Here is a 27,611-nt window from a genome sequence, read left to right on the forward strand (position 1 = left end):
ATTCTGGTGTGAGTAGCCAGCTGTCCTGGTGTGACTCCTGGAGTAAGCTGTAGTTTGGAAAAAATTTTTGTGGTTGTTCCTTCAAATCCTGTGTGAAAGCTGTCCCTTCTGCCTTGCCTGATGACTTTGGCAGGTAGGTGGGGGCTGCTGAACTAGGAGAGTGCTTCATCTTGGGTGAAGATTCAAGAGAGCCCTGGACAGCTTGGACGCTGCTAGGGGACAGTAGGAGGGGGAAGGGGTGAGAACGGAGGGAACAGAGGGAACAGAGGAAGAGCAACCAGGGGCCGGAGGGGAGGGATGCACAGCCCTCCCGCTGTGCTAGATCCAGGGAAGGCAGAAGGCAGGACGGGACAGATATGTGATTCAGAGAGTGTGTGGTTTTTTAATGCCAGAATGTTGGAGAAGTGCTCATCTGAGAACATCTGTTTTCTCTGCAGGGGGTGAGGTCTTCTGCTGACAGTACAAGAATGGAGTAGAGTTTGAGAAAATGGAGAAGGCTGGAATAGACACTATGGGGAAGGAGAGTGGGGAGCTGAGAAGCCAAGGGGAGATGCTGGGTGGCCCGAGGGGAGACATTGCATGGGGCCCTTGGTCTCTGGTCAACATCAGGGTGAAAACAGTGGATGTGAGTCCGGTAGCTCACGTCAGGTAGCTCAGAGTCAGTCTTGTGGGGTCTGGTATCAAAGTGCTGGGGATCAGCTCTCCAATCTAGGCCTCCCAGGTGTGTGCGCTGTGCAAGCCACCCTGAGAGAGCAGGACCAGGGGCAGATGTGATGCGTTGTATGAAAATTGCTGAAGCTGAGGGCCAACTGGAGTTCAGGGACTATTTATTTTGGCATATATTTTAAAATTTTCATGATAAAAAAGTTAAATCCTGCCTATCACCTAGATAATGGCACCAAGCTTGCCTGCAGAGCACGGCTGCACCCCCCATGCATCGAGTACTTGCTGTGCACCTCGCAGAGCACAGTCCAGCCGTGGGACACACTTGCTCACTGGACCCAGAGCTGAGCCCTGCTCTATTCCAGCTCCTCACAGTGCACTGCTCTCACGTGTCAAGGGGCCAGGCTGGCCCAGGGTGCTGGTCTGCCTCTTCTGTGCTCTCCTTAGCCCAGTCACCACCGTCTCCCTTGAGTGGCTGTACTGGGCTATTGGCAGGTCTCCCAGGTGTGGGTTTTTATAATATCTTCTCCAACTCATTCTCCCCACTGTGGCCACCATGAACTTTCTCCAGGACAAAACAGAGCCCCAGAACTCTGTTAAAACCTCTCCATGGCTGGCAGCACACGTCACGGTCCTGAATGCACCACTGGACCCCATGGAGCCAGCCTCCTCTGTGCCACCTTCCTCTTCATCATCAGCAGGTCAGGCACCTGAACCCCTCTCTTCAAGTTCCCCAAATGACTCCAGTTTAGGTTCACCTCTTCTCCCAGGTGCTTGGGCTGCCTGCCATGGCCCTCCAGGAGTTGGGGGGCCCCCAGAGCATCTGTGCGTGGGGCCAGGATTCCTCCCCAGGCTGATGCACCCCACACTACTCAGGGTGTGCCCCCAATGTGCAGTTCCCTGCAGAGAAACATGAGCTGGTGCTCCACCAACTATGGCCAGATGAAGTTCAGTCCCCTACCCTGAGGCATCCTCTTCATGCTGTTTCTTCCCTTGTTACCAGAGGTCAGCCCCCTTTCCCCCCAGCAGAAGTCTGAGCAAAGCCAGAACTCCCACCCCACAGTGCCCTTCCCACTCCCTGCTCCTTCCAGCCTTGGATTATACTGGGAAGAAGCCTCCTGATTCACAGCCTCAGAGGGACCCTATCATTTCTCTTTTAAAGTCTATTGGAAGAACACAAGGCATTGGCCATCCCAGACCAGCCTGCGCCTGGTCATCAAATCTGACAGGAAAGTGATGCTGTTCTGAGTCTCTGAAGTGAACCTGGGACTATTTGCTACCTGGCTGCTAACTTTTCTAATGAGCTCTATGTTACCAAGCAGGTACACTCTTGTCACTTTGCCAGCAAGCGAATACACTCAAGATACACATCCATGATGGTGCGTTTTCAATCCACACATGTAGCACACCCCTAAAGGCTCTCTGTAATGCTGCTTAGCCTTTCCCTGCTGGGACTCCTGTTAACCACAGCTGCCTCCCTGGAGATCCTCTCCTGCCAGCTGTGCCTTTCACAATCCTCCCCATGGGGCCTGTGTGCCTGCCAGAAGCCTCCTCCCCGACCGTGTGGCCTGTCCGGGCACTTCCCAGGCCTCTCCTCTTCTGGGAGCCTATGGTTCTGCCATCCTGGAACCCTACCATCCTGGGACGGAGCACAGCAGGTCCAAGGGGCTTGAAAAATGTATGTTGAATAATTTAAATTTGTCAGGCAGATGACCAGCTGCCTTTGCCTCACATTTATGTGACGTCTTGATTATTCTTCCCCTTCTGATCTGGGCTTCTGCTGTTCCCTGGTTCTGGACGTTCAGCGAAGCAACCCATACTGGGGTTTAGAGTGGAGTAGTGGGGGTCAGGGGTGCATTATCCCCCAGTAACTCTGAGCCCCCCTCCTCGGTAGGAGGCTCTTCTTCCCAGGAACCTGGAGTGCGTGCACCCCGCCAGTCGCTAGGACCATCAGCTCCCACCTGGATTGTGAACACCACACTGTGAAGGTTCTCAGCATACAGCTGCTCACAGATCTGCAATGTGTGAAGAGTGGAATCCAGTAGAGAGAAGCAATTCACAACACTGACCCATTAAGTCAGCCTAATATTATTGAATTTTTATTTAAAAATTGCTCTCCTGGCTGAGACACTTTCCTGAGGCAGGGGTGCTGGTTACGTTTCTCTCACATCCAGGAGATTCCCCAAGAGGCCTGTGCTCTCTAGCTGCCCAGCTTGGGTAATGCTGCCTGGGAATGACCTGCACCCTGGCCCTGGCCTCTGTCCCGAGGTGGCAGCCACCTGGGGGATCAGAGTCCTCATACTGTAGCCGTGTCTCAGAGGACAGAAGGGAAAGGACCACCTGTTTTAGGCCTGAGAAGGGAATAAGTAGAGTTTGGAGACTCAGAAGGAAGCCCAAAAACCTCAGTGGAGGCATAGGGGCTGACCAGCAGTGGGGCATGGTACCAGGCGCTGCAGTGGGCAGGGTTGTCCTTGTGCCAGACACACTGTGAGATGTGCAGGAGACATTCTGGTAGCAATCTCTACTTGTTTGGCAAAACATGTTAGGAAAATAACCCACATGCAATTGAGGAGAGGAATAAAATAAACCCAAGTGGCCAACCTTTTGCTTCTGAGAGAAAATGCTATTTTAATTAGGACTAACTTTAAGGCCTTAAATTCACATACATTATTCAACACTGTTACATTTCAAATAAGAAAGAAGTAATTGATCAGCTTATTGAGTCTGAAATTTGAACAAGACTCTGCTAAAATTCATAGAAAAACAACCCAAGTGTCACAACCTTGGCATTGTCAGTTGAGGATGGACAGAGGCTGAGTCTCACTTCCTGTGTGCGCCCAGGCCCATCTGCTGTCACTGGCCTAGGAGGGAGGGGCACTTGTGGCCTGGGAGCACCTTCCCCAGGAAAAGCAGCCCGTGTCAGGTTTGGCACATATTTTAAATTTTATTTTACTTTCACATTTACATATTCAGGAAACCATTTTGAGACAAGGAAGGTTGAGGCTGCCTTTAAGAAAAGTCCAGCTCACCCCTCGCCCTGGTTCAGCAGTGCTATGCAGACCTGAGCACTGGGGACGTATCTTAACAAATGGTCTGTTGTCTGTCCAGATGGCCCTGGCTGCTGGACGGCATCTGAAATAGTCGCTGTGGCTTGCTCTTCACGGAGGCCTGCTTCAGTGCCTAGAAGACACATTACTGGAGGCTGCCTCAGCCAGGATTTTATTGCTGGTGAACTTGATTACCCAACTTCTAGCCATGGAACCCAGGATGGTGGTGTTATCAGAAACGGGCCCTATGGTATGCATTTTGCTGAGATGAAAGGAATTAAAATGTCTAAACTGTACCGAGTTCTGAGATGCTGGCATGGTGCCCTTGTAGTGTTTGGAGATCCCTGGAGGAGACAGGTAGAGATCCCTGCTGCCCACCCAGGTAGGGTAAGCCTGGACAGACATGCTCGAATCCACAGCTAGCTCTCTCTCTTCCCATACCTTGTTCCTTTTGAGGCCCCCAAATATGTTTTTCCTCGCAGGTAGAATTGCCCTCAATTTTGCAATCTGTATGTCTCGTGGCAAATGAGAGAGGCGCTTGGCAGGTGACGTGGGCATGGATGTTAAAAACATGGACTGCTGGAAACCATGCTCAGGGTACCACGGAATGTCACAGAAACACAATCGTCATGAAAAGAATGTCCCACCTCTGTGATCACAGCAGCACCAAGATGAAAGCCAGAGGTGTCACTCTGTTCCTCAGATGTGATGCTGTGTGAGCCTCGGTGATTTTTGCAGCCTCCTGGCTTATCTGTCTGTCCTGAAAGTGCTGGGTGCTGATCCTGCGGTACCCTGTGACAGGTTGGACACCCCTGACCAGAGCCCTGTGTTCCCTTGATAGCTGAGGGAGATGGCTGCTGAGGCTGTGGAGTGCTCCTCCCTGTGAGTCTGTTGGATGCAAATGTTTAGACTCTTCTCCCCTCTGAGGATAGGGAAAGCCAGTACCATCCTAATGACACTGGTAGGGGTGGGGGACAGGGCCCTCAGTACATCTTATATCCAAACTAAGTCACAACAGCGTCCAGCAGAGGCCTGTGGGAGCCCCTGGGAGTTCTAAAAGGAGAGGTGAGATGGAGGAAGTGTCGTTTCTGTGCTTCGACCTCCAACTGGTTAGCCCCCGATCTAACGAAGACATATGAATCCACAGGTCCTATGTATTAGTTTAGCAAAAAATCTGGTTTATGATACCCAAAGAGCTTAAAGTCCCCTTCAAAACGTGCATACAGCCGTCGGATATCTCGTTTGCTGATGCCCAGGAAATAGTGCTCCACCTTGCTTCTATTGTACACAGTGATGCCTGGAGGGATGGTTGGGTAGGACACCAGGTGGTCTATGCCAGCTTCCTTTAAGATGTATGGGGCATCGTCCTCCAGAGTCTCGTGGTGTCCAATCACACTGTACTTTATCTCGCAGGGTGCGCAGAGTTCTACATATGTCACCCAATGAATGATGTGGTCCCCAAACTGAAGGTCTAGCCATCTGTGGTTCGGATCGCCCAGGTAGCGCACAAAGTCTTCAAACTGGATCCCCCGGGACTCTGTCCGGTTCCTCCTGTATTTTCTGATGATGCCGGGGGCAATTTCATGTCTATACCAAGGTTCAAACCGGGGGTTGTGAACAAATTTATCCTTAAATGCAGAAATGAGTCTTTCAAAGGGATCTCTTACAATAAAAAACTTGAAGTATGTTTTTAAGCTAAGGAAAAACAAACAAACAAACAAACAGGGTTAACTCAATGCCACTGGTGGTAATGATTGTGATGGTGGGAGGAGCAGAGACTAAACACTGCAGCTGCTGCCATCTGCTGAGCCCTCACTTGGACAAAGTCCTGCCATGCATCTTTTCCTAGACTTTATGGATTAACCCGTTTTACAGGTGAAGAAATGGAGGCTTGGAAAACCTTAACTATCCAAGGCGTGAGTCCTAGTACTCATCCGGGAGTGGGGGCACTACAAATACATCTTTTTAATCTATATTTTGTTTTACTTGAAAAATTCAAAACTTTAAGAATGTTTAAAGTTTTGTTCCTGGGCAGAAAATCATAAAGGCAGGAACTCTGAGGAAATCAGAAATAGGTGAGGTTAGAGAAAGTTACTTTAAAGGTATTTCTTTAAATATTCAACTCAAAATTGCCAGGGGAAGGAAAAGTAAGAGGGAAAAGGAGACATGAGAAAATGGAGAGTGAGGCGTCACCTTCCAGTCAGCAGGAGTGGTGGCCAGTGAGCGGCCATCGGGGCAGCAGCAGGGTATCAGTACTGGCTAGGATAGCTGGCAGCAGTGACAGTAACAAGGTCAGCAATGCTGTCACTGTTAAGGCGTGCTCAGCACATGCCAAAAACAGCTTTTCCTTGCTTGGTATGTCTTAGCTCACTGAGGCCCACAAAAGCCCAATGAAGTGCATGCTCAGAGTGGTGGGTGACAGGGCAGTGCTTCCCCAGGAGCATCTCTCATAGGGTCTGCAGAGCCGGGCAGACTATATCAACCAGGGCCAGAGGCCATGCAAGGCAGGGAGGGCAAAGCCTAGCTGGTGGTCTCACAGGGGCTGCTTCTATGTTCTTACTCCTTTAAACTTTGCTTCATGGGGTCATCTGAGAGCTCATCTGGGGAACATCCCCATTTATGAGCTATGGACTCCATCCCTGCTACTGTCTGTGTCTGTCTCTTGGCCCTGCCTGTGCTGGGTACAGCCCCACACACCACTCTCAGAGGCAGGCACAACGCCTCTGGCAAAATGCAACATTCAGTAGGGTCTCCCTGCAACCCAAATCCCTGACTTAGAGTGAAAATCACATTCAACAAGGAATCTGTAAAACTTTTATAGCAGAAAAAAGTTGACCACTCATTTCTGCTAATAAAATTTCATTTTAATGGAAGGTGTTATGGTAAAGCTGGAGACTGTGTTCAGAAATTTGCACAAGGATCTGGGTTTAACTGCGCTGAGTACCAGGCATATGCTCAGCTGCCTCCCACTGGGGGCAAACTGACAGTTCCCAGTGGCCCTTGGAGCAATTTGGAACACTTGGCAAGTACAGAACCGTGCCTAGGGTGTTTTCAAAATTGCTTCTCAGGTTTTCAAAATCCACCCCCCTACCACTTGAAGAAGCTACTCTTACCGCTTCTGAATTTCCGCATCACTGAAGGAAGAGAGGCGGGGGAGGCCATTCTTCTCGTGGTCATGGACCACATTTTCGGGTATCTCTTCAATAGAAGGAAACGCTCCTGGGAAGTAAACAGAATTGTGTGTTGAGCACCTTGGTGCAAACCCCAGAGAAGTTGCCTGTCTCTGACCTCAGGCCCTGTGCTGCCCATGGCATGGATGAAAAACTTGCCCAGTATCTAAATTTAGGACTTTGAATTCCACCTGTTTCTGCCGGTAGGATGAGAGACCAAGGGTAGAAATACTGGCAGTGTTTATCCTGGCAATGGGCTTAATGGGCTAAATCCATCATTAAAGGAAAATCGCTGCATGCAAGCAGAATTCCCCAAACCAGCAATACTTGGCCTATGCTAGATGGATGGGGCAGGACTGTGACTACAGCACTAAACTTGTCCACAGCGCTGTCACAGCCCCATCATGGTGGACAGGCTAATCTCTCCCAGGCCACAGGTACCCCTACAGCATCCCAGACTGGCAAGCGAAGACTTCAGATGCTGAATAGTCTGGCTAAAGTTGTGGGAGTTGCAGAGTCAGGAGTCACAGGAGCACAAGACTGTCTGAGGAGAAGGTAGGCACCATCAGTAGCTAGAGTCTGTCATCCAAGCTCAGTGCTGGGTCCAGGCTACTGAATGGCACTTGGGAGGGCAGCCCAGGGCTGCTGGCTGGGCAGGTGTTTTCACTCTTTTCAATGCAGACAGATGGAAACATTGTCACTATGCTGAGAATGTTTCAGCCAAGCCTCCGCAAACCTTAACAGTCATCTTTCTGTTAAATCTGTCATGTTATGAGCAAATCCCTGGCAGGGAAGAATCTCTCTCAGGCCATTTGAGCAGTGGCTATGGCCTGGTCTGTTTCACTCATCCTCTCCAGATGTGTAAGCCCTACACAGAACACACAGAACTTTGTGTCATGTGCTGTGGATGACTGTGAAGTGGGCAAAAGGAACTCTGGCTCTCTGGGAGACAGTATAAGAACCAGCTCTATGGATCTACACCTGGACCCACCCAGGCACCTGTCCCCCATCAGGGTATCTAAGGATGACTGAAAATATCCTTCTTCCTTAGATGATCTGGCAAGTCCACTGGTGAGTGGTGTTCACCTTATTAAAGTATGATACTTCACACTGTGGCGGGCTGTTAGTTTTGGGTATATTCCTTGTTTTCAATTTAATCTGTGACCTTTTTCTCCAATTTCAAAAGCCCATGTGCTATCAGACTACTCCAGGAGCATATTAGTTAAACACCTGGTGACTACAAGATGAGGTATCACCCTTTTCTCCCCTGACCAACCAGTGAAAAGCCAAATAGTAGCCGACACTGAGGACAAGAGCACCAGGGCCACCCACCTTGAGGCCCCAAGATGTGATTCCTAATCCACGAGGCCCACTGCTGTCAGCTGGAACTAAGTTCCTTTCAAAGCTGAATTAAAGAGACAGAGCCCATAATTATCTTGGATCAGTTCAGGCTAATTTAAACCAACAAACAAACACGGTACCTGAAGACAGGTCAGTAATCAAAATTGTAGTGCATGAGGCCACTTTTTGATGACCTAATTCATTCCCCAGCAAACATCAGATTTTTCCTGAAGCGAGCTGACTAAACCCTCTGAATACAAATGCTTAGTGTAAAATGGGGTACCCTTTCTTTTTTCCCAACCAACACAGAATACGTGGTCTGCAGGTGAAGAGACCGCAGGCCCCGGGGCAGGGTCCCCTTCTCCCTGCAGAGGCAGTCAGTCCCTGGGAGCTTAGTAGGGGCCCCTGACTCACTCAGGACAGAGAACGTGGCTGTAAGAATTAGTTCAGGAAGTTGAAGATAAGAAGACAGGTGACCAATGGGGTGGGCAAGGTGCCTGGGGTGGGGATTCCACTGTGAAAGGCAAAGCTCCTGACCTTGCCTGTGCCCCTTTGAAAAGAATAAGTGCCTAAATGAACCCTACCGACTTCCAAGGCACAACACTAACAGGAAACAGCAACGACAGAGAACTGTTTGTGGGGCTGCCAGTCCTTCCAGGAGAAACTACCCCTCCTTTGACTCCTTTCTGGTGTCCCCCCACCTCCCTGGGCCAACCCTGGACATCCCAGATAGACGTTCACTGGCCTTGCATGTACCATTTAGAACAATCAGCACTTTCTTCCACTGGGTGTTGCCCACTTTGGGAGTCTGGCAGAAAAGAATCTTGTGCTTGTCACAGACAAATATTCGGTCCAGGACAAACTTGGAGATAGCAGTGTGAGAGAGATTCCTCAGGGCTTCATCCCTGCAGACGTTTCTGATGAGTTCCAGGCGCTCCATGTAGACCAGGGGTTGAAGCACTTTCCCAGTCGGCTGCAGGTGACAAGTGGCAAGACAGGCACGAGGGTGGTTAGAAGGATGCAGGAGAGCCTGAGCAGGAAACACTCCTGTTGGCCCGTCCCTTCCTCACCATCTAGGTTTTCTCGGTCCTCCTTCCTCCCCTTTCACAGGGTGACAACCACTATCCCAGCCACTTTCTAGGCCTTCCTCAGGGCCTTCCCACTGTGCTGGTAAGTTGTGGACATGACTCTGTACAGTGGGCAAGAAAATGCAAGCAAACTTACTTCATCCGACTTTCCTTCTTGGGAGAAGATTGACTTAAAAAAAGAAAACAAAACAAAAAAGGTGTTTGGAATCTGCATGCTAGGAAAAACAAACAAACAAAGCCCCAAAGGATGAAAAAGCTGAAGTCATAAATGACAGCACATGCCTCTCTGGGCATGCATGCACCCTGAGGCTGCTTTGCTAGGTGGCAGGCCACTTCTGCAACTGCCTGTTAAGTGTCTACTCCACTTGGGGTCAGCTGAGAACACCTGTGACTCTGTACACAAGTTGCTCAGAGACCTGTGTCTTTAGTGAGTTAAAATCCCCTTCCTGCTCATATCACCATCTTCTCCAAGAAGAGTCGGGAGGGCCCTTGTGAAGGGGGCTGTGTGGCTCACCCAGCCCTTCAGTGCTCCCTGGCGGTGGCCCTGGTTCTCAGCGTGTTGAAATGCCATTGCAGCTACATCCATTATTTCTCTCCTTAATGCTACACAGAAATTCTTCCCAAGATCACGAAGCAGACAGTCCTTCCAAATTAACTTTATTGAATGGACCAAAATGCACTTGTTACATCTTTTTAGATGTACTAGCCTTGCCAGGCAATCCATTTACCCAGCAGGTGTAACAATATGTCCTCCCTAGAGACTGAGTCAGTTACAAAGTGGGGAGGAGGGTGTGAGCCTTAGAACTCAGTAGAACAAAGACACTGGAAATGTGGGAACCACAGAGGCTCCCACTCTTCCTTCGTGGATCTACCATAACCAAACTCCCTGACATTCCGCAACCTCTGTCCAGGGCATGCTTTCTCCCTGGGGTCTGTGATTGAATTTCCTGGGGTACAGGGAAGCACATCAGGAGATTCCTGACGGCCTACTTTCAGAGTTGGGGAACTCTGGGAAGTGAGAGCAGGTGCCTATAGACTTAGCAGGTGACCTTTGATCCTCCCCACATGACGCTGCTGCCCTCTGCCCTCCACCTGCCACAGAATTCCAGAAGCCGTGCCAGGCACTTTCCTTGCTCTTGCAAGAAGGGTCTAAGTTAACTTCATTCCCTCAAGGATCCCATCTCTTTCTCATTTATCCCAAAAGAAGGTAGGAAGAGAAGGGAACTTTGTTTTTATCCATGTTTCCCGTAACTCATCCCATTGATGCTGCCCTCCCGTGTTCTCTAGGCTCTTTCACTTCTCCTCTGTATAGAGCCCATCCAAATTCTTTCCTTTTGCCTTGGGATGCCTCAACCTAAAAGCAACATTTCTGGGCCTCTCAGAGTTCTGCAGACTTGATCTCTATACATCAATGTCCTGACAGAAGTAAACTCCACAGCACTCTTCTCTGACCAGGTGTAGGCTTTCTATTTTTACTGGGTTCTAATTTGTCATCCTTACACTGCCAACCACAGACAGAAGCTGTCCCTCTCTCTGCAGCTTAATTCTGGGCTGAGAAACATTTTTACAACCTGCTTGATTCATTTCCTTCCTCTGGCAACAAATGTAACCTCAACCATCCAGATCCAGAATGAAAGTTGGCACATGAAGAGGAGGCAAGATGACTGACTGGAGACATCGCTTGCCAGGGTTTCAGAGAAAGGAGAAGGGAGAGGGGACACAGCTCAGCTGCAGGCCAGAGAAAGAAGTGCTAGAGCCTGCCAGGGACCTCATGGAGGAAAACTGCAAAGCAGAGGAGAAGATGAAGTAACAAAAGATACAGAGAGGATCAAACCCAGAGAGGCTCAGAGCCAGTGAAGGTGCAAGGTAAGAGAGGGAAACTTCTCCCTTCCACATTCCTTCAGAGATCATCAGGCTACCAAGTTGCTTAGAAGCTTTTTCAGTCCATAAGCCCAAGCACTGTTGTGAAGACAGAATTGTGGGGAGAACTTGAGTGATTACAGAGTTTGGACATTCCATGCAGGGTTCCCCTCTAAGGAGAGTGACCCTAGAGGCCAGAGAGTCGGCTTTTCTCCATTCAGACTCTTGTCCTTCCCTGCCTCTTCCCCACCCACGGCAACTGGAAGAGCAGTCTCAGTTGAGAATTTGGAGTGCAGCCATCTCTCCCCAACTGGTGTGTCCTCTGGTCTGAGGTTTCCATAGAGAGTAGGGACCATGACTCTCCCCTTGAAGACGCTGGGGTGCCCAATCTGGGAGCTCCTTGCTTGCCAGCATTTCTCAGAGATGAATGCCCATGGTCAGAGATGCAGTCCAGACCTGGTGCTAGCTGGATGCAAGTGGGTTGCTGGGGAGATACATGGAGGAAGTTTTGGGAATTGGAATTAGGAGGGGAGGGAGCCAAAATGGATAGAACTGATGGAGAGTATGGTGGGGGGGTCTGAGATGCAGCGATCTGAGGAAGCACTGCCCCTACAGTGCAGTGACTACAGGAAAGCTGCACTGACTAGGGAGGGTCTCCTGGCAGGGAAGATTCCAGACCAGGGAGCCACAGAAACTCAGTGTGTTCAGGTGTGCCCTGGTGCAACCTGACACCAGAGGGCAGGGTTGACACAAGAGGGACGGAGCTTACTCCTGACAGCCAGTTGGGGAATTGTGGCCCCTTCCTTATGGGCAGTCATCTTGGTTTGAGGAACGAGCCTCAACCCTCCTCCCAGTGGCTCACCCTAGGGGCCAGAAAAATGCTCTCTGAGCCCTGCCAAGGCTTTGAAGAGCCTTCTAGGATCTCAGAGCCCTCCAGGATCACACAACCTAACCATCGCCCCTCCACCCACCTCTGCTGTGGCAATCAAGCAACCCCTGGGAGACACAAGGCCCCTCCTCAAAGCCTAAGGAACTCAGGTACCCCACCTGAGGGACTAGAGCTTATTATAGGCACAAAGGAGCATTTCTGCCACTGGCTCTTTCCTGCAAGCATCAACCACAGGGGAAACAACTCTGTAGATCATCACAGACAGCATCTATCAACTTAGTTAAACAGGGAGTGGCCAGTTCTTACTCAAAAGTATCAGCCACTGTCTCGGAGATTAACAATACAATTCACACTACTGTGAAGACATGAAGACATGACAGAAGCAACCCAAAGGGACACTGCTTTCTAGGAGAGAAACAAAAGTTATAGGTAACTTGATCTGTGAGCGGTCTCCCTCTTCTACTGCACAACTCTGGTGGCTGCCAATCCCAGGCTTCTACAACCAATGCCATCCTGATTGCTCTGGCACATGCAGCCATGTCTGCTCAGGACATAGCCCTCTAGCAGTTAACCTTAGCATCTCCCCTACCAGCCTGGGGAGGGAACAGATACTCCCTCATGTCATCCTTGGTGGCTAAGGGCTGAGCACACCTTCTTCCCAGTGTGGGAACTGAACAGAGGCGATGCCTGAGAGACTTGGCAGTCTGGGGTGACTGACTCAGTGTGTTTTATGTGTAGGGAGAGAACCATGGCTAACCGGCAGAATCAGACCACCTACACAGACTCTGGATCACTGAGATAAACCCCTGCCTGCACAAGTGGGCAACAGCAGTCTCCATGCTGGTGAATAGCCCTCAAAGGTGGGTTGCTCTACCTCCAAATCCACAGAGCCTGCTCTGAAGCTCTCACTGTGCCTGAGTCTGAGGATCTGCCCCTGTAGCTCCAGGACTCCTGCTGGGCCTGCAACTCCATCTCACAGACCCTATAGTTGTGCTTGGACCCCAAGACTCCACTACTGAGTCTCCACCACTACTGCTAGGCTGGCAGAACCTCAATGAGGTCCAAACTGCAAGCCTGAGGAGCCATCACTCCAGGACTTGGTTTGAGAGAGTTCTCAGCAAAGGAGAACAGGGGCCCTGCAATCCTATTAACCAGAGCTCAGAGAAGAGGAGCCAGATGAGAAGAAACCAGCAAGAGAAGCCTGGCAACAGGAAAACAAAATAATTTGACACCCCCAAGGGAACACAAGGAAGTACTGTAGTGGCATTTTCCTTGTGGGAAACTAAAAGAAAGGGACTTCAGAATGTGGACTGAAAAGAAGATGAATGGAATTGAAGAGATAGTTGAAAACCAACAAAAAGAAGCAACAACAACAACAACAACAACAACAAAATTTCAGGAAATCAGTGGAAAAAAATGAAAAAGTCACTAGAAAGCTGGACAACATAAGAAAGAATATAATAGAAGTTAAAGGAAGGAAAGAGTCATTTATGGAATTTCAAAACACAGCAGAAAGCTTTAACAGTAGGCTAAACCAAGAAGAAGAAAGAATCTCAGAGCTAGAAGACAAGGCTCTTGAGATAACCCAGTCACTTAAAGAGGCAAAGAAGAGCAAAAGAAAGTCTAAGCAATCACTTAGAGAGATATGCAACTATGTGAACAAATATTTGAATTATAGGTATGCTTGAGGGAGAAGAAGAAAGTGCTACAAACACGAAAAATCTACTTGGGGAAATTACTGAGGCAAACTTCCTTGGCATCACCAGAAATTCAGACATTCTGATACAAGATGAATACTGAACATCAGAAAGACTCATAGAAAATATATCATCTCCAAGACACACAGTAATCAATCTGGCCAAAGTCAAAATGAAAGAGAAAATTCTGCAAGCAGCAAGACCAAAGCACCAAATAACCTACAAAGGAAAACTTATCAGGTTAATTGCAAATTTCTCAGTGGAATACCTGTCAGAAAGGATCAGAAACCCATCTTCATTCAACTTAACCCTTTCCAATCTTATGCCAGACATCTGATGATTTTCCTACTCTGCTCTGATGTCAGAAGACATCCAGAGCCCAGAAGTTGCATAAAATGAAAATACATATCACTGGAATAGGTATGGCTTTTAGGAAGGATTTTCCAAGTGATCTGAAAAAGAAGAAATGTAAATTCAGGAATGTAAATTATGTGATATGAAAATGATGTGCCTTTCATTCATGACAAGAGGTTAGTGACGATGCTGAGCACATTCTTTGGCCCTCAAACACAGTTGATCACTGGTTATAAGAAGAAACAGCTTGTTCAACTTGAAAAACTGACAGTTATTTTAGGACACACAAAGTTTACGGGAGGAGTGGACAGAGCTGATCAGTATTGTGGATGTTAGGGATTTACAAGGAGGTTCTACAAAAGGTGGAAAATTATTCTTCTAGCCGGTGGATGTTGCAGTTGTGAACAGCTACATCCTTTACTCATTAGATAAGAAGGAGAGTGGAGAAAAAGGGAGACACACCTTTCTTACAGGAGAAATCTCATCACTCAGCACGTGGGCAATGTGAGGATCAGAAATTCAAGAAAGAGGGAAAGACCATCTGCTGACACTGAACAAAGGGTAAATGGGAAGATGCATTTTATAATGCAAAATGAAAAAAATCAACAAACAATTGCACGTTTTGCAGAAGAAATGAGAAAGATGGAAGGAGAGATACCACTTTCTACTGTGAGACATGCAAGGAGCCTGGGCTTCATTCTGGAGATTGCTTCTAGACAAAGGGAACATTCCAAACATTTATAAACAAAAATAAGCAAAAACACTTTAATTGTTTTAGGTAACCTAAAATAGACAATAAAATCATCAAGTGAGTTCATATTTATGTTTTTCTCTTTCAAAGTTGTAGGATAATTATAAATAATTCATCAACCTCTTTCCCACCCAAAATAAACAAGAGCTGGGGAGCATGTGAGTGGCAAAAAAATCGGATTGGGAAGGATTAAACACAACTTCCGGCCTAGAATTTTATTTCCTAAAAAAACTACATTTCATAATTGACAGAGAAATTAACTCTTTTCCAGACAAGCAAACACTAAGGGAATCTGCCATGACTAGATCTGCCCTCCATAAAATAGAACAGGACTATACACAAATCAGCACAACAGATACCCACCAGTATAAATTCAGCTAAACCCCTCTCCCCACAAACTCCTAACTTTTATAAAACAATCAACACAACAAGAGGTAAATCAAAGAAATAAGGGACTATCAACCAGGATGAACAGACCAACATTATACATATCAATGTTATCAATTAACATTAATAAACTGAATGCCTCTCTCAAAAGACAGGCTGCCTGAATGGATGAAAAAACACAACCTTAATATTTGCTATTTCCAGGAAACACAACTAAACCACAAGTATACACATAGATTCTACATGAAAGGATGAAAAAAATATTCCACACAAATGGATGTCAAAAGAGAGCAGGTGTAGCCATTTTCATACCAGACAAAATTCAATTTAAGCCAACAAAGGTAAAGAAAGATAAAGAGGGTCCTTCTCTAATGGTAAAGGAAGCAATTCAACAAGAAGACATAACAATCCTAAATATATATCCATAAAAGAGTGTCCATTTATATAAAGCAAATTTCACTACAGCTAAAGAAAGAAATACCACCATTTTACCAGGGGACCTTGATGTGCTACTATCAGAATTAGACAATCATCTAAAGCATAAAACAAACAAGGAAACAATGGACTCAAACCAAATTCTAAATCAACTGGCCCTAACAGAGATTTACAGATTCTATTCCCAAACTACAGAATACACATTCTTCTTAGCAGTATATGGGACATTCTTCAAGACTGATCATATGTTAGGCCACAAAACAGGTCTCAACAAATACAAACAACTGAAATCATACCGTGTACCCTCTCAGACCACAGTGGAATAAAGTAAAAATCAATCATGAGAGAAGCACTCAAAACTATATAAAGTCATAAAAATTAAATAACCTGCTATTGAATGATTATTGGTTCAAGAATGAAATTAAGATAGAAAGCAAAAAAATTCTTTGAATTGAATAATAAAGGGATAAAAACACAAGACAAAGGGAACACATCAAAATCTATAGGACACAGAAAAAGCATTCCTCAGGAGAAAATTCATAGCCTTAAATGCTTACATCAAAAAGACACAAAGACCACAAATTACCAACCTAATATCACATCTCAAAGAACTAGAAAAGGAAGAACAAACCAAACCCCAAGACAGCAGAAGAGAAGAAATAACAAGGTCAGAGCAGGACTAAATGAATTAGAAAACAAACAAAAACAGAAAGGCTTAAACAAAACAAAAAGTTGGTTCTTCAAAAAGATAAACAAAATCAACAGACCTCTTGCCAGATTAACCAAGAACAGGAAAGGAAGGACCCAAATAAGCTCAGTAAGAAATGGAAAAGGTGACAATACAACTGAGACTCCAGAAATACAAAACATCATCTATGACTATTACAGAAATCTTTACAAACTAGAGAACAAAGAGGAAATGGACAAGTTCCTGGAAACATTCACCCTCCCAAGACTCAGCCAGGAAGAACAGAACTCCTAAACAGATCAATAATCAACAATGAAATAGAAATCATAATATTAAACCTCCCAATGAAGAAGCCCTGACCAGATGTATTCACAGCAGAATTCTACCAGACCTACGAACAAGACCTGGCACCCATAATACAGAAATTATTCTATAATATTGAGAAGAAAGGAATCCTTCCCAACTCATTCTATAAAACCAGAATCACAGGGGGAGATGGGAAGAGGGAAGGCGATGGGTGTGCTCCCACTTAATGGGCACAATGTAAGGGTAGATGGCACACCTCTTGGGTGTGGGATTCAACTACAAGAGGGACTATACTCAACAAATGCAAACATTGTAACCTAGTTGTTTATACCCTCATATTAATCTGAAATTAAAAATAAATAAATAAAAACACCTGAAGAAAAAAATGTATCACCTTGATACCAAAGCCAAGAAAGGACACAACAAAAAAAACTACAGATCAATATCTCTTATGAATACAGATGCAAAAATCCTCAGCAAACAGAATTTCAATAGCTCATCAAAAAAATAAATCTAACAGGACCAAATCGGCTTCATCCCAGGGATGCAAGGATGGTTCGACATATGTAAATCAACAAATATGATTTACCACATAAAAAGAAGCAAAGACAAAGACCATATGATCATCTCAATAAATGCAGAAAAAGCATTCAACAGAATATAACGTGATAAAAATCCTTAACAAACTAGGCATAGAATGAACATATCTCAGAATTATAAATGTCATATATAACAAACCCACAGCCAATATCAAGCTGAATAGGGAAAAATTAAAAACACACCCCCTAAGAAATGGAACAAGACAAGGATGCCCACTGTCACCACTTCTATTCAACACAGTGCTGGAAGTCCTAGCCAGAGTGATCAGGCAAGAGAAGAATATTAAGGGTACCCAAATCAGGAAAGCGGAATTCAAATTATTGCTCTTTGCTGATGATATTATCTTATATATAGAAAATCCCAAAGATTCCAACAAGAGCCTATTGGAACTGATTAAGAAATTCAGCAAAGTCTCAGGATACAAAATCAGTAGCATTTCTATACTAATAACTGTCAAGCTGAGAGTCAAATCCAAGATTCAATACCAATCACAACAGCAACAAAGAAAATAAAATATGTGGAATATACTTAACCAAGAAGGTGAGAGGTCTCTACAAGGAGAACTATGGAAGTCGGAGGAAAGTAATCTCAGAGGATATAAAACAAATGGGAAGACATATCATGCCTATGGTTAGGCAATCATTCAACAATCAACATCATTAAAATGTCCATATGATCCAAAATGATTTGCAAACTCAATGGAATACCTACCAAAGTTATAGTTCACAGATTTAGAAAAAATATCTCTATGCTTCATTTGGAACCAGAAAAGAGCTCAAACAGCCAAAGCAATCTTAACCAAAAAGCGCAAATCTGGAGGCATCACATTACCAAACTTCAAATTATACTTCAAGGCTATAGTAAAACAGCAAAACACCACGATATTGGTACAAAAATAGAGACACAGACCAACAGAACAGAGAACCCAGTTATAAATCTATCTACCTACAACCAACTGACTTTTGACAAAGCAGACAATGTACACTGGGGAAAAGAAGCCCTGTTTAAGAAATGGTGCTGTGAAAACTGGATATCCATAGAAAGAAGAATGAAATAGGACTCCTACTTTTCATCACTCCAAAAATTAATTCAAAATGAATAAAAGATGTAGATCTAAGGAAACAATCAACAGAGCAAATAGCCTATAGAATGGGAGAAAATATTCACAAGCTACACATCTGAAGAAGGGCTACTAATCAGAATTTACAAAGAACTCAGCAAATCGGCAAGAAAACCCCCCAAAAATTCCTGTTAAAAAGTGATTAAAAGAACAGAAGCGTCTCAAAAGAATAAAGAAAAATGGTCAATAAACATATGAAACAATGCTCCATGTCACTACTCATTAGGAAAATGCAAATTAAAACAACGAGATATCACCTTACTCTAGTCAGAATGGCTTTTATTAAAATGTCCAAAAACAAAAGATGCTGGCATGGGTGCAGAAAGGAGTATTTGCTGTTGGTAGGACTGCAGATTAGTACAAACTCCATGGAAAACAATTTGGAGATCCCTCAAAGAACGAAAAGTAGATCTATCAATTGATCCAGCAATCGCACTATTTGGTATTTACTCAAAGGAAAAGAAGACTTTCATCAAAAAGACACCTGCACTCAAATGTTTACTGTAGCACAATTGCAAAGATGTGGAATCAACCCAAGTGCCCATCAATTCATGAGTAGATTAATAAAATGTGTGTGTATAACCACGCAGTACTACTCAGCCATAAAAAGGATGAATTATACCTTTTCAACCATCCAGATAGAACAAGAGACCATTAAGGGGTGGGGAATCTGCACCTTCTGATCTCAAAATTGTTCTTTTTTAAGCACCAAAGGAGGTAAGAAAACCTTTTTTTTTTTTTTTTTCTCTTTCAGACAGTCTCACTATGTCACCCTTGGTAGAGTGCCATGGTGTCACAGCTCACGGCAACCTCAAATTCTTGGGCTTCAGCAATTCTCTTGCCTCAGCCTCCCAAGTAGCTGGGACTACAGGTGCCCCTGACAATGCCCAGCTATTTTCTTACTGCAGTTGTCATTGTTGTTTAGCAGGCTCGGGCTGGGCTTGAACCTGCTAGCCTCACTGCATGTGGCTGGTGCCATAGTAACCACTGTGCTATGGGCGCTGAGACAAAAAATCCTTTTTGCTGTACCCCTTTTAATAAAAGCATTTGTTTGCTCTATAAAATTAAGATTCAGTCAAAAGGCTGTGCTTAATGACCTACAAGGCCACATTCTGCCTTAAGGCTGCAGGGTTCCCATGCCAGAGTCACCACATGTACTCACTATTAAACTGGCATTAACCAGTGAGCAGACATGTGCACAGAGGGAAGTAAAGCTTGGTGGGAATCAATCAGGGGTAGGGGGTAGGGGGGAGGAGGAAAAACCTACTTAATGGGCACTATGAACTCTGTCTGGGTGATGGGCACACCTATAACCAGGACTCAAGCATTACAAAAGCAATCCATGCAACCTAAATCATCTGTATCCTCTTAATATTCTGAAATTAAACAAAAAAGAAAGCGAGAGGGGCTCTTCAAGAATACATTCCTCACCCTGGTCAGAGGACTATTAGGAATTTATGTGCAAAAGGAGCCTATGCAGAAAGATGTCGAGTCAGAATGCTAAGCTAGGCAAGAGCTGGGTTAAAGTCAGCAGGCTTGGGCTCTGCCAGTAATACCCAAGTGATTTGGAGGATTCGGCGTTTTCCTAGACTCGGTCCTCTCATCCATACAATTTGGAGGCTGGCATAGCTGCTCTGTTGCTCAAGGGCCCTTTTTCCTCTAAAATTCCATGACTCTGGGTCAGGTATCTTTTCCCACTCCCAGTTTCTCTGTACTTTGCTGGATGCCCTCCATTCCCCTAGTGAGGCTCATGCTCAGCTGGTCAGGAGGTCAGCACAACCGACATCTACAGAGCATCCGTGATGTGTAAGTACTGTGAGGAACAGAAATGTGTGACCTTGTACCTCCCCAAACAGACATAACAGAAGCAGCTGCTATAGAGCAGGATTTGATAAGTGGAAACCAGTGGCAGAGAGAGCACAGACTCCGGGAAGGCCAGCCCTGTGTGAGGGCTGCCCCTGTCATGTCAGAGGGGTCAGGTTCTTTGCCTGGCTGGTGCCTACCTTCAGTTCCTCAGGGAAGTGCTTCTCTTCTGCCAGCTTCCCTACTTCCGGCATAGTTGTCAGGAACAGAAACTCCTGTTTGGCACTGTATGCTGGAAGACAGAGAGGTTAAAATGTCTTCTCAAGGAGGAACAGGCACAGAGAACCAACGCACAGGACAGAACCTCCAGAAATAGATCCACACAAAGATGCCTGACTGATTTTTGACAAAGGTGCAAAAACAATTCAGTGGAGGAAGACAGTCTTTTCAACAGATGGTGCTCGAGCAATTGGACATGTACAGACAAAAAAAATCGAATCTTTATCTAAACCTTACACCCTATTAAAAATGAACTCAAAATGGATCACAGACTTAAATGTGCAACATAAAACTATAAAATTATAAACAAAACAGAGAACCTACTCTGTGAAAGGCCAGTTGAAGAAGTGGAAAAAACAAGCTATGACAGGAAGAAAACATTTACAAACTACACTACCTAACAAAGGACTAGTATCTAGAATATATAAAGAACTCTCAAAACTCAACAATTAAAAAAAATCAACCAGGGCGGCACCTGTGGCTCAAAGGAATAGGGCGCCAGCCCCATATGCTGGAGGTGGTAGGTTCAAACCCAGCCCCCGCCAAAAACTGCAAAAAAAAAAAAAAAAAAAAAAAAAAAAAAATCAACCAATCCAATTAGAAAATGGCCAAGACATACAGACATATTTCATGTAACAGGACATACGGACAGCAAATAAAACACATGAAAAGATGTTCAAAATTGTTAGCTGTGAGACAAATGCATATTAAAACCACAATGAGATACCACTACACACTCATCAGAAAGGCTACAAAAATAAATAGTAAAAATGCCAAATGATAGGTGAGGACGTAGAGAAACTTGATCACGCCTATGTTGCTGGTGGGAAAGTAAAGCAGTATATAGCAAATCTGGAAAATCTTTTGGCAATTTCTTGAAAAACTAAACGTGCAACTATCATACAATCCACCAACTGTACTCCTCGGCATTTAATCTACAGAAATGGAAGTTTATATTCAGAAAAAAATCCTGTATACCAATGTTCAGAGTAGTTCATTTGTAATAGCCCCAAACTGGAAATAATCCAGGTGTTTGTCACCTGGTGAGTGGTTGACACGCAGTAGAACGATCACACCATGGAACAGTATTCAGCAGTAAGAAGGAAGAAACCACTGAAGCAAGCAACAAGTTGGATGAATCTCCAAGGAAAGAATTGTTATGTTGAATGAAAAAAGCCAATCCTAAAAGGTCACACACATACATGCGTCCTAGAAATGATAAGATTATGTAGAAGAGAACAGGTTAGTGGTTGGCTGGGGTCAGGGCTGGGGCTGGAGCTGGGGAGAGGAGTAGGGCTCTACAGAGAAACAGGAGGGAGTCCTGGTGATGGAAGGGGCCTCCACTTGACTGCATCCATGCCAATATCCCAGCTGTGGCACTGCCCCGGAGTTTTGCAAGATGTTACCTTTGGGGGAAACTGGTAAAGGGAACACGGGGTCTCTCTCTGTTACTTCTTACAACTGTATGTAACTTCACAATGATCTCAAAATAAAACAATTTAAAAAATGGCAAGTTAAATTATGACTTACACATTGGTTTAAAAATCACAGGACTAGAGAAATCTTACAAAGCGCTTGTCCAGAGTAATAATTTACAACAAACTGATCTTGGGGAAACCTTTGGGGTAGAATTTAAGGATAACCTTAACTCTCTATAAACAGAGAAACATTTACATTTCAAAATTTTGTATATAATTAGTGATGTATATAATTAGAAACAAAAATTGGCTATCAAAAGCATAAAAGTTGGTTATACAAAAGTATAAGTATGTTAAATTTAAATTTAAAAGCCTACTCCTCTTGGGTCATTAATACTCGTACTTAGCACACAGTTGTCCTGAGTCCCAAGCCTGGGACTGTTAAAGGTCCCTCCCTCTTGCACACCCAAGTGGCCTCCCTGCCACCTCTTTCTTCCCTGAGGTAGGATGAACTTGATCATCCAAGTGCTGGGACTACAGTGACAGTCTCTCTGCCTCTTACACTCCAGTTACTTGATTCTAGTGGAATCTCTCTGCCTCACATCTTATGAACCACCCACCTACAGCCTTGCTTCCTTTTTTCTATGGTTGCATCTACATGCAGGCCTAACCAGAGCTGCACACAGGAGTTGCTCTGTCCCTGCAGTAAAGACAAAGAACACTGTGTATGGTGTAAAAACAGACCAGGGCACACTTCAAGGGTCCCCAGAGACCCATGTGTCTGTCCATCATCCTCCATCTCAACTGTCACTTCTGATCTCTGAGCAGTGACACTAACTGGGTTTCATAGAAACCTAAGCTTTCTTAGTAATATTTGATAGGGAAATGTATCCTGAAGTCTAAATAACCAACTTATCAATGAACTTGGGAAATGCAACCTGTTTCGTATTTCAGAACCATGCAGAACGCTTTGGCAATGTGAAGTACCTCACCTCTGAAACCACACACGCTACCAGTTGGTCCCCAATTTTAACACTTCTATGATTTTAAACTTCCTGGTATTTTTTTCCCCAACTTACCCAACCCTGATTCAACTAGATTCAGATAAAACTGACAGCATCACTAACCCATGAATTTCTTTTCTGCTGCTTTGTCAAGAGCTTTTTATTTTCAGCAGACGCACTGTTCCCACTGTGATTTTGGAGAGATCCCTCCCTCCACCCTGAGTCCCAGGAGCAAGTCCTGGGCTTCAGGACTCAAGATTCCAATCCTCAAGGTATGGCTGGATGTCTGCATGACATCTTAGCTTTTGTTACAGGCCCCGTGTTTACAACTTTTTACAAAATGCTTAAATTTGCCAAGTGATGTCCTGCTTATTTTTCTAGAAGCAATCACAGCCCCTCCTCTCAGCTGTGTATCCAGCTGCTGAGCCTCATGATTCCATCACACACATGTCCTTTGTCCCTAGCTTGTGCTGGGTGGAGGAGTGCAGGGACAACCAAGTGGTGCTCCATGTCCTAGCAGCTTACAACAGAATGGAGGGGGCTACCACAGGCAAAAGATTGGTAGAGGAAGTAAAACAGGAGAAGAAAAACAGTGTCTACAAATACACACTAGATCCACAAGGATGTCATTTTTGATTGAGTCTCGACATATCATGCCATCAAATTCCCACTGCTGAGTGGGATTTATTTTCCTGTGATAATGTCTAGTTACAACACCCGATCCTACTTCATTGTGACACGGAAATTTGTTAATGGAAGATAAATCATTGCCACAAATACCACTGTGGTTCCACTGCTGAACTGAAGAGAGATTATAAAATATAAAAAAATGGTTAAGTGTTGCTTTAAAAAGCAGTTCAAGACAAATGTGGTCTTCCCATCAGCTCAAGTGACAGGAGAAAACATGATGAACAGGTAGGCGAGAAAATGCACGTCCACTGACTGGGATTCCTGTGCAGGGCCCGTTTCCTGGAGGGCAGAGCTGAAAGGAGCAGCCCCCAGAACACTGAGGCCAGGGATTCTCCACCTGCTTCACAGGAAAGGAAGCCCCTTCACAGAGGATTCCACTGTGTCATAGGTTACTTCCTGTAACGAAACTTCACAACAGGCTTCTGCTCAGAAGCAAATACACTGTGAACACATATGAAATAAACTCCGACACGTGAGAAACCCCTACGGCCACGTTTACAAATCCATTTCGGTTTCCTGTACTGTTCCAAGATCCACCAGTGGGCTGACCTTCAATTGTCCCTCAGACAGAGGGCCCACGAGGCTCTAGGACCTTACCCACTAGGCACAGCACCTGGGGTGCAGGGCCCCGGTGGGAGATGCCTGCACCAGCCTGCCCCCAGAACCCCTTTGTCAGCTGCAGGGGTGGGTGCTGAGTATGTAACTTCTCTGGCTTAACCGGAGCCCAGCTGAACCACACAGGTTGGGAAGACAGCCTGCGTGTCAGCACCCTTCCTTCATCAGAGCTCGGCTCCCAGACACCTTCATGACCCTTATCAGGTACTTCTGGGCAGTTAGGTAAGATCCTATGTGCATCAAGACAGGCTGCACTGTGCCGTGGTAACCACCCCACATCTTCAGTGGGCCAACCCAGGGGCCTCTCATTCTCTAAGTTCACTGCACACTGCGAGGATGCTGGACAGCCCCACCTTGTGGTAAGGGGGAGCAAGGCCCACTGTGTGCTGGCTCTGAAGCCCCCAGGAGTGGCCACGTCACTGTACTCCCATTTCACTGACCCAGCACCCATATGCCACTTCAAACTCCAGAGGGCAGAGAGGCCCCCAGCACTGGCCACAAGGCAGACAGCTGGAAATGCTTGGCAAGCAGTACTAAGGCTGGCCGCAGAGCTTCTCTCCACATTCGCAGTCCTAAGCCTTCCACCTTTCTTCATAGGTTTTGCCTCCTATCACTATCACTCTTAGCTTTCCCTCCACAAAAGCTTCTCCAACATCCACACTTTTCTTTCTTTCTTTTTTGTTTTTTTTTAAGCCCAAGGCACCCAGTATTTACAAGCAGTCTCCCATCCAGGTACTTAACTAGGGCTAACCCTGCCTAGCTTCTGAGATCAGTATCTATAATTTTCTGGAAGAGTTCAGCACAAAACTTGACACATCAAGCAGGACACCTTGTGAATCAGACACCACTGGAAATGAGGTGTTCTTTACTCTGCCAGATAATATTAAAAACACAAGGCACACTATTTAACTGGGCAGTTAGGTAAGATCCTATGTGCCTCTAGACAGGCTGCACTGTGCTGTGGTAACCATTTTATTTAACTATTATTCATAGAAGCCCCACTAAAATACATTACATATGCTCCTATTTTCTTAAAATAAACCATAAACAATTCAACCCTCATTACCTGCCTTTTGAGGGCCTTCCTCATGAGGAGGTAACAGTGGAGGAATTACAAGTAATATTTCTTTTTCTCAGCAGCTCTTTGTTTCTCTTTCCATTTCCAAATTATTATCTACATCTGTGGTTCTCAAGTGAAATGCACTCCTGGAGGCTCTAACTCACTTAGTCTCAAGCAGTGGAAGGCTTACGAAGTCCTTCAGATGACTCTGAAGTACAGGAAGGACTGCCATCATTGGTGACCTGTCACTGTGCTGAAGTTGCTGCAGCAACATCCAAACTGTCACACTGAGATCCAATAACTGACCCTGGCTCTACTGACAGAGCTCATAATCCCAGTATGAGTGTGACGTTCCACCCCAGATACCTGCAGGTGTAACACCACCTTCCTGAAGCTGTGTGCATCTCATGAGTTTTCTCATGAGGGCCCCTGTGTCATGAGGTGGGATATATGATGAGATCCAGGCAGGGCCCCAGCACCACGTGCCCAGTAGCTCTCACTGAGTGTACTGTGGAGGAAGAACCCTCATGTGGGCTAATTTCAGGGTGTCCCTCTTTTCCCTGCAGACCTGCCTTCCCACCTTGTCATCCCTCTACAGGTGGAGCAGGGCAGAGGAAGGATGGGGCAGCAGATGTGGGGCATCAGGCAGCCCTCAACACAGCCAGGAGCTTGCCTGGGAGCTCTCTGGGGTGGAGCAGGGCACTGTAGCCCATGGGTCACACAGACAGCACAGGTCAGGGAAACTGCTGGTGCAGATGCATTTCTAAAGGCCTCCATCAGCAGGAGGAAGCACAAAGCACCATGCAGAATAAAGACCCATGTGTCTCCCCATCAGGCGGAAGTGCTCAGGCCCCTCCCACTGCCCCATCTCCTTGTGCCCACTCACCTGGCCACCGAGGGAGCTGGCCTCCGCTGCAGAGCTCATCAAACCCTCCCTGCACACGCCCAGCACTTCCCATCACAGAGTGCCTCGCCATGCTCAGGCCAGCTGTGGAGGCTGTCCAAGAAGGGAGCACGTCCACTTTGTAGAAAAAAACACCGTGGCTTAGGTAAAAAATGACAAGAGTATGAAGCAGAATCAGCAATTCTGAGACAGAATGCGATGTGAGCGCATATATAAAGACAACTCGACAACATACATTTAAATGACCCTCCTCCTGCTGATGTGACTTTCAAACATGTGGCCACCAGTGCAGACCCCCAGATGGCACAGTGACTGCATCTGTTATGGTGGCATGAGGCAGAGAGGACTTCCAAAGCAGGAGCCTGCAAGACACCTTGCTGCAAGGCATAGGACCCGCTGGGAGGGGCCCTGCTCCCTGCTCCTCAAGACACCACCTTCTGCCCTCAAGGTGCTTGAAAAGATCCTTCCCTCCTTTCTGCCACCCCCACACCTCTGTAACATGAAGCTCTTGGATATCATGACCTCCAAGTCCCTGCTGACATTAAAGTCCTTGGATTCTGTGACAGAGGTCATCTGTGCATGTGCCTAGGAACAGTGTTGCAGCAGGGTGCATAGTAGCCAAAATTCATTCCACCACAAAGCATACCTACCATCTGGGTCTTTGAAGGTCAACGTGATGAACTTGCTAGCCACCATGAACATGAAAATGACCCAAAAGCAAGCGGCCAACAGAAGCCACTGGTGGTGCATGTTGTCAAATGTCAGCCATTCAACAATTCTTCCTGGAAAACACAAGCAAGATGCCCCTGCTGCTTAAAAATGAACCCATTAAACAAAAAGTAATAAAGAGAACAGGAGATTTCAGTTAACAGTATAAGCACAAAAATTTAAATCTTTTTCCATTAACACAATATGTAGTCTGACTTGGTGTTTACTTTAACATTTCATTTTTAATTAATATTAAATAATTGATTTAATAATAAAATCACATTTAGAACACCTTCATGGAGGGATAATGAGAGGATGCCATCTCTGTTTTGGGAACACGGGATAAGATTTTGCTTTTGCAGAACTGCCTCCTGACTCCTGCTGGGCCCAGGCTAATGTCACCATGAGCTCCCACATGGGCCTGGAGGCAGGTGGCAGGAGGAGAACTGCCAGGGACTAGACCTTTGCTGGACATGATTCACGGCAGCAGAAGTCACACTGAAGCAATTGTGAGCTGGCTGTTTAAAATCCTGACTGGCTGACAAGATGTGGTCACACAGAGAATCTCTCAAAAATCAAAGAAATGAATAGCCACACTTCTCGCCTGCTTCTTACTTGCCTGTGAGGGCCTGTGCAGAACCTTGAGGGTGCGTGTTTTTCATGCTATTGTGGCCCAGGAGTGATGTGGGGCACGTCAGTCCTCAGCCTGGCACAGAAGTCACGCTCTGCTGCAG

The 27,611-nt window shown here is 45.8% G+C and overlaps 1 protein-coding gene across 8 annotated transcripts in view; it reads right to left on the reverse strand.

Annotated features, from left to right (window-relative positions):
* Window positions 1-3,282: 3,282 nt before the first annotated feature.
* Window positions 3,283-27,611, reverse strand: part of CHST10 (carbohydrate sulfotransferase 10) — a 36,045-nt gene continuing 11,716 nt past the window's right edge. For 5 of the 8 annotated variants that reach the window (XM_053589757.1, XM_053589760.1, XM_053589761.1 and 2 more), the window contains 6 exons: window positions 27,497-27,605; window positions 26,820-26,951; window positions 20,400-20,491; window positions 8,978-9,194; window positions 6,824-6,929; window positions 3,283-5,405 (listed from right to left, as the gene is read on the reverse strand). In XM_053589757.1, coding sequence (XP_053445732.1) covers window positions 4,868-5,405; window positions 6,824-6,929; window positions 8,978-9,194; window positions 20,400-20,491; window positions 26,820-26,951; window positions 27,497-27,539 — 1,128 coding nt within the window. In that variant the 5' untranslated portion in view covers window positions 27,540-27,605 and the 3' untranslated portion in view covers window positions 3,283-4,867. Of the gene's footprint in view, window positions 5,406-6,823; window positions 6,930-8,977; window positions 9,195-20,399; window positions 20,492-26,151; window positions 26,295-26,819; window positions 26,952-27,492; window positions 27,606-27,611 lie in introns of those variants that run through there. The other 3 variants (XM_053589764.1, XM_053589762.1, XM_053589763.1) reach the window with 3 other exon arrangements.

The sequence above is a fragment of the Nycticebus coucang genome, chromosome 4, assembly GCF_027406575.1.
Source record: "Nycticebus coucang isolate mNycCou1 chromosome 4, mNycCou1.pri, whole genome shotgun sequence".
Classification (NCBI taxonomy): Eukaryota; Metazoa; Chordata; class Mammalia; order Primates; family Lorisidae; genus Nycticebus; species Nycticebus coucang.